This window comes from Simochromis diagramma, unplaced genomic scaffold, assembly GCF_900408965.1.
Source record: "Simochromis diagramma unplaced genomic scaffold, fSimDia1.1 OVJJ01000026.1, whole genome shotgun sequence".
NCBI classification, from domain to species: domain Eukaryota; kingdom Metazoa; phylum Chordata; class Actinopteri; order Cichliformes; family Cichlidae; genus Simochromis; species Simochromis diagramma.
In genome coordinates, this window is record NW_024386985.1 from 10819716 (window position 1) to 10834922 (window position 15207).

At 42.2% G+C, this 15207-nt stretch overlaps 2 protein-coding genes across 5 annotated transcripts in view; both read left to right on the forward strand.

Moving 5' to 3' along the window:
* The window catches only part of ralgps2 (Ral GEF with PH domain and SH3 binding motif 2), a 71358-nt gene extending 59875 nt beyond the window's left edge, over positions 1-11483 (forward strand). For 2 of the 3 annotated variants that reach the window (XM_040040285.1, XM_040040284.1), the window contains 12 exons: positions 93-230; positions 1166-1256; positions 1449-1516; positions 1885-2023; positions 2157-2308; positions 2391-2445; positions 3071-3148; positions 4145-4250; positions 5502-5594; positions 6416-6521; positions 7767-7858; positions 7943-11483. In XM_040040285.1, coding sequence (XP_039896219.1) covers positions 93-230; positions 1166-1256; positions 1449-1516; positions 1885-2023; positions 2157-2308; positions 2391-2445; positions 3071-3148; positions 4145-4250; positions 5502-5594; positions 6416-6521; positions 7767-7858; positions 7943-7972 — 1148 coding nt within the window. In that variant the 3' untranslated portion in view covers positions 7973-11483. The remainder of the gene's footprint in view (positions 1-92; positions 231-1165; positions 1257-1448; positions 1517-1884; positions 2024-2156; positions 2309-2390; positions 2446-3070; positions 3149-4144; positions 4251-5501; positions 5595-6415; positions 6522-7766; positions 7859-7942) is intronic. The other variant, XM_040040286.1, reaches the window with a different exon arrangement.
* A 691-nt stretch (positions 11484-12174) lies between these two features.
* Positions 12175-15207, forward strand: part of fam20b (FAM20B glycosaminoglycan xylosylkinase) — a 36128-nt gene continuing 33095 nt past the window's right edge. The window contains exons 1-2 of one of the 2 annotated variants that reach the window (XM_040040288.1): positions 12175-13345; positions 14391-14743. In XM_040040288.1, the coding sequence (XP_039896222.1) occupies positions 14615-14743 (129 nt within the window). In that variant the 5' untranslated portion in view covers positions 12175-13345; positions 14391-14614. The other variant, XM_040040289.1, reaches the window with a different exon arrangement.

Sequence of the window (15207 nt, forward strand, 5' to 3'; positions counted from 1 at the left end):
ATCGCTGAAGGATGAGTGCATGAGGGAGTTGTGCTCTGATTCTCTTAATTTAACAGACATCTCTTTCTATCTGCTTTTTCCTCCCTTTTTAGGAATGTACCTTTCTGATCTGACATATATAGATTCAGCCTACCCCTCCACGGGCAGCATACTAGAGAACGAACAGAGATCAAACCTGATGAATAACATTCTCAGAATCATATCGGACCTGCAGAGATCCTGTACCTACGGTGAGACTTCAACAGATACATGCCTATGCTGGTGTAGTATGTATATTTATGTGTATGTTTGCAGATTGTTTTTCACTGTGGTTACATTTGGGGTGGTTGCATCAAAAACCAGCGTTGGATAAATAAAGCAAGACTTGTCCGGCATGGGTAGGGTTTGTCCCATCCGGTGACTGTTCGTCTGCCTGCAGAGGGCACTGTTGTCAGATGGAGGCAGTGTACAAAGTGTCTGGTACATGCCACTCTTGCTTGTGCTGTTGTTGGTCCATCAGCCAGCCGCAGAAAGCACAAAAGTTATAACGTACGAAGAGCTGAAGTGAAACTGATTGTTCCCTCTCTCCAGCCCTCTTTTCAACCAATTAACATTCGGCACACGCTTACGTCATCAACTTTAAGCGATACGCAGTCTGAATTCCCATCCCCGAGTGTGTCTGGGATAGGTGAAAACCCTGTCCAACCAGAAACTCGTATGTGGACCGGCACATTTGCAGCACCAAAAATCCCACCATAAGGCTTTATTCAAACTGTTATTCACTAAAAGTGGAGCAGGACGTGAGTCATTTGAATTAGTACAAATATTTGCTTAAAATTGGCTAATACCCTTCGAGGAAGATTCTACATAGAGCGGGTTTAAAAGTCCTCCAGCACACAACCACAGCTTACTGGAAAACGGTTGTTTTTCATGTTCTTTAAAAATATGCAGATGTTTCAAATAGGTGTTGGTCATTTAAGTACTTAAAACTAAGACACAGCTATTTCCTAGCTACACTCAGGCGGCTGCTGCTCTGGAGCTGTGTTTGGTTTAAAGTACTAATGTTATCCTTTTTCCAGACCCTTATTCTAGCCAACGTAAAGTATGCTGGCAGCTTGTGTTACACAGGCTCACATGTACACATGTGTTTTTAATTTCATGTCTGCCTGTATCTTCTCTTTCTCAGATATACCAGTGTTGCCTCATATACAGAAGTATCTCAACTCAGTCAGGTATATTGAGGAGTTGCAGAAGTTTGTGGAGGATGACAATTACAAGTAAGAAGCAAACAAACAAAGCTTTTGCATTATAGTTATGATTTCTTGCCAAGGTGATAAAGAGAGATGTTTGTGCTGTTAATTGTACTGCTTGCTTGTTTCTTTTCATCATGATGAATTTACAGAAGAGTATTGTAGGGTACTGAAATTGATTTTTTTTCAATTGATTTATGCTGCATTTTTTTTCTTTAGATTGTCACAGAAGATTGAGCCGGGCACCAGCACACCACGAGCCAACGCCTCCAAAGAGGATCTTGTCGGTGAGTTTAGTCTCACTTAATCTGAACTGAATGTCCAAGTAGTTTCAAATTTGCACATTAGTAAATCAGTTATAACAAAAATTATAGTTTTTGTTTTATTTTCAAATTAAATGACACATTTGTCCAATGTTGTTAAAAAGTAACATGTTTTAATTGATTGATCCTGTTATACTGTCATTAATGTCTTTATTCGCAAAGATTGTTTTCGATGTCACTGTGCATTTCAATGACCTACATTTTTCACTTAAAGTGGAATTTAAAAGTTCTTTAAAATAATAAGAATAATAAAGAATTAACTTGTTTTTTTTCTGTACACACCATAAACATGACATCTCTATTCTTCTGTTGTGGTTTTACTCTGTTTACAGGTCAGGAAGCATCAGCATCTCCTCTCTGTGGACGTAAATGTGCGGTAGCACCAGACGGAACCAAAGTCCCAGCAACACCTCCATCCCCCAGGAACCTTCTGCCCTACGGACACAGGAAGTGCCACAGTCTGGGCTACAAGTCAGTTTCTATTGTTAATCTTTTATAAGAAATAATTTTCATATGTATGTCCTATACTTTAAAAAATATACACACACACACACACACACATACACACTGGTGCTACTCTGTCTGCTTTGTTGTGTCTCCACAGCTTTATCCATAAGACAAATACAGTAGAGTTTAAAAGTGCTACATTTCCCAATGCTGGCTCTCGCCATCTGTTGGATGACAGCGTGATGGAAAGCCACAGTCCTACCAGGGGACAAGCAGAGAGCTCGACTCTGTCCAGTGGCATTTCACTTGGTAAAACTTACACCTCTACAGTTATGAAGTAGAGTTTTTATGTTCAGTGGATGTTTTTATGATGTTTTTTATATGTATACAGGGAGCAGTGAGGGCTCGGAGCTCAGCGAAGAGATGTCTTGGCCAGCTTTTGAGAGGTAAAGCTAATGCATCCATGTCTTCACTGTTTTTTCATCATAACCACATGCAAAAATCAGATTGAAGGAAAAAAAAAATCCCCAGCCTGTGTGTGATCATCTAAATTTTAAAGCTCTGGCTTCAAGGCACATTTATGCAAAACGATCTGCCATTGAAACCCTCTCACACGCGCCATGCTTTTAGCCTTGCAGCCATGGCAGTCATGCCTCATCCGTCCACTGCTGCGCTTTGCCTTTAGCAAAGATGTAAAGGTGCTTCTGCTTCTCCAGCAGCCTGAAATGTATTAACTGCTTTAACATTTAAGTCTAGCAGCCCCCGTGCCAACCTGTGTCTGGAGCAAAACGATGAGGAAAAAATGCTCAGCTGAAGAATCTACTTGCTTGAAAATCATCTTAACCTCTTTTAAAGCACTGTTCCTTTTTTTTAACATTTTGAGTAACCCAAAAAACACATCCATCGATAACTCCTCTAACCAAATAACTGCTCCTCATCTTTCCCTAATCCATGCTATTTAAATAAGGCAACAAAAAAAAAAAAACAGTGGGGAAAAAGAGAGCCACACAGCCTTAACAGTATCCCGTGCCCCCTATTTTGTCCTATCCTATCTTATGCTATTCTGAACAGGACTCGGTTCTATCACTCTCTGGGCCCAGTGACCCGTGTGGCCCGCATCCCCTACAAAGGCGTCTTGAGGCCCAGCAGGTACACCCATCTCGACCGGAACAAACTTGATCTGAGCCAAAGCCTCTCTTGCCCTCACTTTCCACCCTTGAGTCCCTGCCAGGGGCTGCTGTGTGCTGGTGCTTAGTGTGTGTACTGCTGGGGTAATCTTGTAGTTTGAAATAAGAGTGTATGTGCTGGTGAAATCACATATCTGGTGAAGGGAAAAGGATTCTTATGGTTCTTTATCTTTTGCTGCCTTCTCGAATTTCTTGCATGCCTGTCTCATTCTCAGACTTATTGAGGTTGAAGTCAAGGTATTGGAGTCTGCACGTCAGCCAGCTAAAGCTACAAGTGTTGACTTAACAGTCAAGAAGTCTGAGGATGAATCTTACTGCACCTTATTAAAACCTTTAAAAAAATCTATATTACCATATGCTTCAGATATCATCTTTCCAGATCCTGAGATTATAGTCAAAATAGACTTCTTTTTGTGATTAGTTTCCAAAGTATTTCACAGCTTGGAGGTAAAAGCAAATTTCCAAAGTCACAGTGCTGTCGCTGGAAAGAAACTGTTAAATCCTCATTCCTATAGTCGAGAGGAGCAGACTATTCAGGAGCATTAACGTCCAGTTGTCATGGACATTGCATATTAGGCATCTCTTGTGGTTAGGGATTCTCTCTCTCCCCCCCCCCCCCCCCCCCCCCTACCAGGCTTCGCTACACTCCTGCACTGAGCTTCCTGCTCTGATCCTCCAGACAGACACAATCTGCACACCACTTTTCCCGTCTTTGCTCTTCTTTTTTGTGATAGCAGTGTTGAGATTTACATCTTTGAAATGCATTTTTGTCAAAACAAAATGGGGGCTACTTAGGCAGAAAGCAGGGATAAAGGTAGCTTTGCAGATTGCATCTGGCTGTACTATTAGTTTATCTCTAAATCTATATGGTATGGTGTGCATGGAAATATGCATGTTCTTTTTCTTGTATGCATGTTTTTATATTTAAGGGGTAATGTTTGTCTTTGTCCCATTGCAGCTCAGCTGAGTCAGAGGAACTTGCAGTTCACTTGTACCCTGGAGCAGTCACAGTGCAAGGAGTGTTAAGGCGAAAGACTGTGCTCAAGGAGGGCAAGAAACCAACTGTGAGAATACACACTCACACATTTGTCTAGATAAGCAGACACGCACGTGCCTTCATGCGCTGCCCATGCCTTCATGTACTCCTAAGCAGGAGCACATGGGAAACATATACTGTCAATCACAGATGGGACCTCAGAGGCTTCTTAACCTGCAGAATATCTTTCTCTGTCTGTTCCACATGTTTTCTCATTAACCTCACCCTCCCGACCCTGTGACACCGAGATTACCCCCTTATGTTTCTGCTGGAAATAAATGTGGAGCTTTATATGAACTTAAAATAACTAAAGACTGTCATAGGTAGTGATGATGGTTTAAAGTCTGGCGCTCCACACCTGCCGTGTTAATTAATGGCTTCACTTGATCCCATTTTCATTCATGCGTTTTCTCTTTATTTCGTTTCTATTAATTTTAAGTCTTTTTGTAGTTTGCAGAACAAGCTCCTTAGATTGCATGTTGAGTCTTTCACAAGCACAAGAAAGGATTTTTTTTTTTTTTATTAAAATATGTTTTATGTTTTAAGGTTCTGTTAGCTTTGATAACAGCGTTGCACAATATTGGCAACATCTTTACCAGCGTCATGAGGTCATCACCTGAAATGCTTGTTCAAGGAGTTCCCACATATGCTGAGCACTTGTCAGCTGCTTTTCCTTTTGTAGTCCATCTCATCCCAGTTTGGCATTCGTGGGTGAATGTAACCCTTACAAAGCCCAAAGGTATGTTTTGACTCACCAGAAAAGACCCCAACCCACCTATCAACACCATCAAAGCTGCTCATCAGTTCTTCACAGTGGGAACCACACATGGAAATGCCATCCATTCCCCCTTCTCGGCATCTCAGAAAAAGCTTAACAGCTGGACCCAAAAGTCTAAAATCTGAACCTCTTGGGCCAAACAGATTTCCACAAGTCTAATGTCCATTTCCCAGTATTTGGGATCTGGAGACTTGGTTGGGTCAGTGCCTTTGGCTCTGTATTGTTTTTCTTGAGCCATTCCTGTGTATTGTCCAGCTAGCAGAGGTTGTTGCCATTTTGGAGGTGTGATTAGTTTATAAGAGTTTTTTAGCTTCTTAGTTCAAGTCTGTGTGAATGGCAAGCATCAGATTACATTGTAAAAGATGATAAGTGTCAATTTATTTCTTGCCTGTGGCTTTAATATAGAGTCTGTTACCATGTTAGTGTCACTCTATGTAGTTTTTCATTGACTTAATGTGGTTGAATCAGAGTGTGTGATCAGATTTCAATTTGTGCCTCTAGGTGGCATCTTGGACCAAATACTGGGTTGCTCTGTGTGGAACCCAACTCTACTACTACCCTGCCAAATCCTTGAAGGCCACTGAGAGAAAACATGTAAGACACACAAGCACACACACAGACACACTCTTTAACACTCTGGTGACGCATGCATGGGCAGCGTTTTTGCAACAGGTACTATAGAGGTGGTGTTTTCTTCGAGCAGGTGAGGACAACAGATGGAACGTAATGTAACGACACTGAGACGTCCAAACGTCTTAGATGTCCACTGTACGAACTGCAGGTGTTGATAGAAGTGAGTCGGCGTAGCAAATGACCCCAAAACACTCTGTTTTATAAGGAGACGACATATGATAGCCATTACTTACTCAGTCTTAAAAACTTTAGTCTGAAAGTCTGAAAAAAACACTTAATGATTCTTTTTCATGTGCTTTGTACTTGGTATGCACAGGGAGGGGAAAAGGGAAACGAAAACAAAGAGCTGTAAATTTTTCATGTCATGTCGACACGACATTATTCAAAAACAAGTAGGCTTGGGGTGTGTGAGTGTGTGTTTGTTTTGGTGTATAGCATCAGTTGGTTGAGAGCATTTACTGAAACTTTATAGAAGTTCAAAAGAGGCAGAGAAGCAGAAGGAAATGCAGGGAGTGTGAGTTTGAGTGTGCAAGGAAGTTTTTTTTTTTTTTTTTTTGGACCGTGGTGCAGCGGGGGTACAGACGGACAGATGGTAGCACTCATTGAATAATGAGGCCAGTGACATCACTCGCAGTCCTGTGTGTCACTCAGGCTAATGAGAACCTTGTGGAGTGCAAATGCAATGCTGGGAGTTCACACACATACACACAATGCTTGTGTTAATAATTCTTCCGCGTGTAAACAGAGAAGGTTGATTATGTTTTGGCTTTGCTTCTTACCAGTTCAAGTCCACGTCCAGCAAGATCGTGTGTGTGGTCGGTCTGATGGCTATGATGGCTGACGATCCTGAGCACCCTGACGTCTTCTTGCTGACCGACTCTGAGCATGGTGAGACTTGAACGGAACGCGTGAGAGGGAGAAAGCAAAGAGGAAGTGATTAATACAAGGAACAGTCCGTGTGTGAAAAGGATGCATTAAAATTGTAAAGTGGGTCAGGAGGTTTAAATTGAAGCTGAAGCTTGTCAGTTATTATTTTTGGCATCTCTTCATGCTCACAATACAGAAGGCGAAAAACCAGACCAAAAAGAAGTTTGTGTTTTGTTAAGCTGTTTGTTTTTGTCAATTTTATTGTCGTTTTCACGAGGGGCCTAGTTCTTCTTTCTGAGTCTTTATCTGTTATTCTTGCTCACCTTCATGCACTGAATGACTGTAATGCTCTGAATGACTATAAATTTAACGTGAAGGAATCTAAATAATCTGATTACACTCATACAGTAATGACAGTTGCTTAAATATATTGAATACAAGATGTCCTGCCAACTGATCCAAAGCTAAGATAAGAAATGTCATAATCTCATTGTGAAATTCAGGTGGTAACAATTTTTCTTTTCTTCAGTCATTTTGATCAAAATTTTGCACCGATGCACGCAAACATGTGGGTGGTGTCCACAATGTTGCTGAACAGCGAGGCTCTCTGTGAGCTAAAGGAGACAATTCATTTACACAGGCATTCACCTCGCAGTCCTCATTTTCTTTCTTCCAAACTACATCCGTCCAGCTTGTTGACTGAGCTGCATCTGTTAAGCTTTCAGCGTGTTTTGTAGTTTGGAAGAAAATAGTCCCACATGAAAAATTGCATGCACTAAACACTTGAAAGTGCTTACAGAAAGGTTTGTACATTTCTGAGAGTGCACTTACCTGCAGAGTTTTTTAGATATATCTTTTGTGCATGTAAGTCAAGTGCCATCCAGCTTCATTATATTCAAGAGAAGGAAGTAATTTTCCAAAGCCATTATGCAAAATCGAGCAGTTGACATCCAAATTATCCAGATTAGTATATATCTCTAAAGGGCGGAGGAAAAATGTTTATTATTTGTTTTTGCTATAACCTGTCACTTTAAGCCCTGCAGATTAGTCATACTTGACATCCTTAATGTTCATACACAGGTGTTAATTATGTGCATTTACACACACGAATCATCTGACTTTGTCATAGAGTGTTTCACATGACTTTGCTTTGAATTTATCGAGCAGACCAAAGTCAAGTGAGGCTTTTAGCCATCTTTCCAGCTTGTTGAGAGAGCAGGTGGTTACAAGACCTGGCACCTCACTCTGTTTGTTTCCATTGCCTAGGTAACACCTACAAGTACCAGGCAGGGAACAGAATGAATGCTTTGCTCTGGTACAAACATCTGAGCGCTGCCTGTCAGAGCAATAGGCAACAGGTATGAAGACACGAATATGCACACACAGACATGCATGAGGCTGATTAACACGTGCATTTTGTAAAATCTGACTTTTTTTCACAGGTGCCAGCCAATCTGATGTCATTTGAGTGACTTGTGATTAGAAGTGCGGCTGAGCAAAGGAGAGAGGGATGAGGAGACAGACGAGGACGATGGGGAAGGAGTGCTGACTCAGTAATGGGAGCTTTCACTGCCATCAACCCTGACCACCGATTCTCCGATTCTTTGCCCTGGCCTCACTGCAGCCTCACCTGCCACCACTGCCTTAACCAGAGTACCCTGTGTGTGTGTTTGTATTTGACAGTGAATGCGAATCCGTGTGGATGAAAATGACTGTTTTGGATTTATTAACTACTGAACAAGGACCTGCACCACTGCTCATGTCTCCCGTTTGCTTTTGGTGTCTTCTGTTCAGCACCTTCACTGGAGCCATTTGACTTCTCCTTGCTGACAGACTGACAGGTTTTGTTTTGTTTTTTGTTGTTGTTGTTGTTGTTTTTTGGGGGGAGGACAGACCCCCCCCCCTTTTTTTGTGGTCCCCCCCCCACCTCCTTTTCACTGGGTGAACTATCCACCCCCCATGCTTGAAAGCAAGTTTTCCATCTTTTTATTCAGGTGGACACACGATCACACAAACAAACACACTTTGTCAGACTAACTCACCGGACTTTAGACTTATTTTTACTTACTTGTTTCACACTTTAAATTGTTGGTCACTTCAATCACTTGCATTGGCTCGAAGTCACATGGTTATTTATATTTACCATGTGCACACATACACACACAAACAAACATATTTGATTGCATCGTTGCAAACGTAAGGGCTCTTATTCGCAATCAATTCCAGCAGAAACAATTCCTACACTTCCTGAATGTGTCTAGTTTTTATTACTGTTCAGTATGCGGTGGTATAACTGCGCTGAGCGGGAGGTTCACTTTAATCAGAGGAGTCTTGTCTGTTTTCCACAGAGGTACGATAATCCCAGAATCTAAGCTAAGACGCGTTCACGGTCGGGTAGATGAGAGTTGCTCTTTTTCCTCCAGTGCTGTCTGCTCGCTGCCGCCTGACATCCGCCCAGAAAGGCGATGCTTTGTCCACCAGACACAAGCATACACATAAACACTAAAGACTCGAAACTGTGAAAGAGTCAAAGAAAGAGAGCAACAGAAACTTGTGATACATGATTTTATCTCCTCTGGTTTAGAGTAGACACTCAAAGCTACCTGGAGCCATACAGAGTCTATTTTAAATCTTTGTTTATTATGTTTTGTTTTTTCTGTGTTTTTTTTTTTTTCTTTCTTTTTTTTTCTCTTGGGCTGGACGGTGCAGTTCACAGTATTACCATGTAGTAGATGATTGCACAGCAACATTTTGTTTCTGTTACATTTGAATGTCTTTTTTTGCATTTATTTTGAATATTTTTAAGTACATGTGAATTTTAGTTTTTCTATTTTTGACCCTCATCTTCGTATCCAAGCCCGGCTTCAGAATTTTTGTTAATGGCATAAGCACCGAGGTTATAAGTAGTACAAAGCGACATTTCCACCACGTTTTTCTACTGCTTTATAAAATGAAAGACAGAGCTGCAGTGCAATTACGTGTAGTTACTGGTATGTTTCAGTTGGGAAAAACCGGGGATTTACATTTTCCGCTGTACATCCCGTATATGTCAGTATGCCACAGGCTGACTTTTGCGGTTTTTGCAAAAACACGAGCGGAGTGATGGTGGTGTACACAACAGTGAGGTGCTTTTTTGCTCAGTAATAGTCAAACATCAAATTTTTCCTTTTTAATAGCTGTTTACACTGTATGTTTACACAATCCTATGCCCAGTTTCACAATCCCTTCACTGCACATACTCTATTTAATAGGAAGCCTACCGTTGTCCCATCTATTAGTGGGGCGTGTTAAACTCAGAGAAGGTTTCGGGCTGTTGATAAAGGATAATGGGGTGGACACGTTCCATACTAACGGCTTTCTAATGGGTTTTTCTTCTTCTCCAGGCTTGTGTCAGGTTCATTGAGTTTCAGTTGTTTTTGTTAAAGGAGACGTTGTAGTGGATAAACCTGTGGAAGAATGAATGAGGGAGCCAAAAACAGGCCTGTGTAATGTGACGGTGACTTAAAGTATGTGCGCGCATATGTGTGCCTGTGCATACGTCTCTATTTTTATAATAACATTGTAATTCAAGCCAGATTAGGCAATCCCTTGAGGCTGCCATCACTGCTGAGCAGTGGGGTTAACCAGCTACCTAATCGTGTGTGGCTAACTTCCAGTTCATGCAACGGCTCCACACTGAGTTGTGCTGTGCCGAAATTCTGAAGAAAAGGTGACTCACAAGGAGAGAGGAAGTGGAACTCATCTGTGTCCGCTGTTGCTGGAGCTACGCGCTGAGGAGAGACTTTGTGAAGCAACAAAATCCCAGAGTGACTTACTGTGGAGGCTAACTGATGTTTGAGTACTGCTGGTTGGCCAAAGGGACAAAAAGAGGTCTGTGAATGAAATGGATGAAATGTGAGACGCAGGATGGGTGGCTGAGAGACGATTTACCTGTGTTTGTCTAAAGATGCTGGTTACTCTGTCTTAACTGACATATTCGGACAGTATGTCATTTGCAGTGCGTCAAATAAGTTTGTGCAACTATGGAAGAATTAAAGCTGTGGTCTGTGCAAAAGGAGAAAATGCATAGATGTTAAACAAAGCTCGTCTTGATGGTCAGCGACCCCATCAAATGTTTCCTTTCTTTGTATTAGCTTTATCTGATGTTAGATGAGAACGGTGGAAGAAAAAGACAAATGTTACTGTGGACATCGGAATAGAGAATGTTTTTTGTTTTTTGTTTTTTAATTAATCTGGGTACAATAATCTCTTTGAGAGCAACCCAAATTATGTCAGGCATTTTTTTTCTTATGTGTGGTTTTCCTCACTGTAATCTGAGTTTACATGTTTTTTTGGTTGTTTTTTCTTTCTTCTTTTTTCGGTGTTCAGCATATGGTCAAAGTAATGGAAACAGGTGTTTAATTTAGAGTTGGATTTCAAGATCAACCACTACTACTTCTGTTTTTGGAGAGTGTAATATAGCCACGCTCCCTTTAAGATAATCCTTTTTGGTTTTTATGAAGAAATTTGATGCCACGCTTGAACATTTTCGTGTCTGCATTACGAGCTTGTGTTGTTTCCTTAAAACTGACCATACTGTCTGCACATGCACAACTTGCCCTGTATTAACTGTTCCGGGCAAAGCTCATTCTAGATCTGTCTTTTTAATGGTCTCGTTGTCGAGATGGAGGGTTCGATGGGAGGATGTTTATTCTTTCGGTTGGCTGGAGAAGTGTATTCAATGTGAACCGGTGCCTCACGTGCACCAGCCAGGCATTCATTCAGCATTTACCGAGGACGGCAACGACGGCAGCCTGCATTTTAAGTCGTCAAAGCTGATGGGGGTGATGTATAAATTACCTTCACCCTTTACCTAGCTCTGTGTGTGTCTCGTCTCTGCCTGCATCATGTCTGTGGCCAGTGCTATGACCTCTCTGAGTGATGCGCTGCCTAGTGACTGAGTAACAATAAACACTTTTTGGGGTTTTTTTTTTTTAAACTTCACATCAATTTTATGCTCGTCGTTCTGTTGAAGGTTGTGTGTGACTGTGAAATGAAGCACAGATTTGTGCAGGTGAATGTGAGTCTTGGTCGTATTACATGTCACAGTGCTATTTGACAATTCCACCCACTCCTCCCTTCTCCTTTTTAAAAAAATAAAGTAAAAAAAACCTGGAACTGGTGATGAGCACAATGTCTAGTAGTATGGCTTCTTCGTAGTAGTGATGCCAACATATATTTTTTAAAGCAATCTAGATTTTTAAGTCTAACAAAATATCGAAAAACAAAATCGGAGCACTCCAGTTACTCTGTTGGTTATTTTTTATTCTTATTACACTTTCTTAATCATCGTTAGGTTACAGTCAGATCCACTACACTATAGATGTTGGCTTTGCATTACTAATAACGCACTGAGGTGTTAGTCATACATAAAGTATTAACTATTTTGTTTGTACTTTTAACAGTTAAAGGTGTTTTGTCTGTTGGGTACAGTTTAAATGTTTGGGGAGGAGGGGTTGTTTTGTTTTTTTTACTTCTCAGGCCTCCTAATTATTCAAATAAAATGATTTAAAATAATCCCTTTTTTTTATGTGGTCTGTCTTCCAAGAAAAAAAACAACAACTTTCATAATAAAAATAAAGTTTTTGCTCAAACAATAAGAATGTGGAGGTGTTGCGTCATACGTTTACTGGTACTGGGGGCTAAATGCGTCCGTTAGTCAGCTGTCTTTAAAGGTCAAAAAGTCTGCAACACTTGTGGCATGAAGAGCAACTTTTATTGCTTGTGCAACACATTTGTCTGTGGTCTTCATCCAGGATGTTGCCGTTGAGTTTTGGCTCCTTGAGAGTTTCGCCTCTCCCCCTTGCACCTTGCAAGCAGGCTGAAGTTGTGCCAAAAGGCTTGACTCAGCTACTTTCATGAAGTGTTATATTTGTTTTCCATTATTGCTTGTGATTTTAGGTATCTGAATACCTGCGACAGTTCATACGTCTTCCTGTTTATCACACATGCAAAAGATATAGAGAAATGTTGCCGTCAGTAACACGAGGGAGGTATTTTCCAAGATGGAAAATGAGAATGAGAGCGAGTCAAACAAAAGCACCTGCTCAAAGGGGGGGGGGAGAGGTGACCAGGAGTCACTAAACCTATGAGCTTTTAATGGCTGTATAACAGATATTTTTCTTCAGATTTTCATCAAAGCAAAGGCAGGCCGTTGTCAGTACCCTGCCAAATCTATTTTCCTCATCAGTTTCTAATTGAAACACGGACCCCAAACTGTTCTCAAAATCTTAACTCTGTCCCCTGACAAATGCCCCCTATAGCTTTTAAGAATGGTGTCAATCTATAATAACACTAGTTCACATCTCCAAAAAAAAAAAAAAAAAAGGTTTGGGGACTTTCTTTTAGTGGTTCCCAAACCTTTTCTCTGATCTCCCACTTCAGAAGTCAGCAAAAGGTCGTGTTCCACTCATAGGTTTGATCCCACACAAATCTTTATCCGTTATTAATAATATACAAGGAGCCAATCTGCATTTTACTTATGCATATGCAACACCCATGCGCACACACACGGTGTTTCAGTTTCTGGGGGCGGGCCCTACAGGGCAACACTGCCGCCTGGTGGCTACCTGGCTGTCATGCAGACGGAGGAAGTGTTTCGGAAGTGGACACGGCAGGGCACAGAAGGAATCGAAGAAAAGGGCGGAGGAAAGGGAGCTTCCGAGGGGGGTTAAAAAAAAAAAGAAGAGAGAAATCACCGCGACTTCTAGCACCTAGCCAATTTACTAACACCAACTTTCGTTTTGAAAGACTGAAAGGACAGCTGTGTGATACGTAATCTACAGTGAACGGCGTATGAGCATAAGGTAAGTCTGCTCGGTCTGTGCCCAGTAAACACAACAGACGACGTACTGTGTGCTACTAGCGGGCTGCTTTAGCTAACACGCACAGCAAGGTGTACAGCGGTTTGCTAAACGACTAGCTGTGTTGTCACGGATGTGAACGAGCCCGTGGTGACCTGGCAGAAATGAATAACGGGGGCAGTCTCCGGTAGAAAAGTGCCTTTCTGGTATTTTAGGTGTTTTTTATGCGGGCAGTGCTCGCCAGCCGTTTCCTCGGTGGCTGCATGAAAGAGCAATTGTATGGGAGACGCCGATGCCTGCGTGGCCAAACCCGTGTCGATAGAGCTTATTAACCGGTGTTTTTAATGTAGCTCGTTCGTGGCCGGTTTGTTGTCATTATGTCACAGCCTGGTAACATTAACTTCGGCTCGGCAGCCACAACGAGAGCAACAGAGGCAGGTAAGTGACGGGCAGGTGAACGTGGCAGCTGGATAATTTAACTGCTGTGATCCGTAACGCCTCGTTTGTGTGTAGCTGAAGATAAAGGTTTAGGATTAGATGAACATCACTGTGGTTCAGGAAACTCTTCTCTGCGTTAAAGTCAGAGCCACTTTAATGTGTCAACCAGCAGCAGCAGCAGGAGTGGACCCCCTCTGCACCACAGCAGGACGACATGTCCATCATTTCTTAAGTGAGAAAAGGCAGGTTCAATAACAACAACACCCCGCCACCACCCTATCCCCTCATCCTCGTGCAGGAGAGGAAGGGATGTGAACCACCTTGTTGTAAACGTTGGTCCCTCACCTTTAATAAAGCCCCGCTGGCAACAGCAGCTACAGTAAGTAAGCTTTGCTGCTGGCACAAAGCTTACTTTTGAATGTACGCACACATTTCCACAGACCAGACTCTGCCATCGTGATGTAGTTGCACATTCTGGACAGGTTTCAACTGTGCTGCAGTACTGGGTCATCCTCTGCCCTGGGGGGAACCGAGCCAGAGAGGCAGCGAATCAATCAGTTTTCTCTTCACATATTATTGACAGTACATCTTTCATCTCTCCCTCTCCTAGTTCTCCTGCTGTCTCCCTGCTGGTGACTGCCTGTTTGCTTAGACTGCAGCTCCAGGGAAAAGGCAGAAAAGCTCCCGTCCTTCAGACAAGTTGGTCTTACAGTGCAGGCAGGCAGGAAGGTGACGGTGAGCTGCAGGGGCCATGCATCAAGGGTGAGGGGTGTTCGCTGTGGGGGAGACGCACAACTACATGCAAGGAGGTGGTCAGGGCCAGTCAGTGTGGAAATGAAGCTCAAACAGCGCATGGTGGTGCTGTGTGCCGTGCTCCTCCTGCTGGGCCTGGCCAAGATCTTCCTGCTGGATGGAGGTGAAGGAACTGCAGCTAGCCGGCGGGACCTCAGAGCGTTTCGCAAGGTCAGGATGCAAGTGGGCTGTTTCATGTTAAAGTTGCGATCAGAAGTTTCCACTCACCATAGACATGAATGCTATGGTAATTTACATTTTTTTTTAATATTACTACTTTCTTGGAGCGGTTGTTTTTACAGGATGGAGTGATTGTTTACCATACGTCTTTAATGACTTTAAAAAGGAACTGGATGCTCAAATCCACACACAAGGTCGAAAGCATACATACAGGCTGAAATGTGTACGGTGTATATACATTCACTTAAATAATTAATTAGCTGGTTCTACGGTGTCTTTTAACTTGCCAAGGCCTATAGACTGGTAGTTTCTCTTTGCCATCATAAAAAGGATTTTTTTTGACAGCACTCATTGAATTGACTAATAGTCAGAACTAGGGATGGGTACCGGTGTCCGGTGCCATCATGGCACTGGTTCTGACATAAACGGTAGTAACCAGACCGAAATCGGTGCTT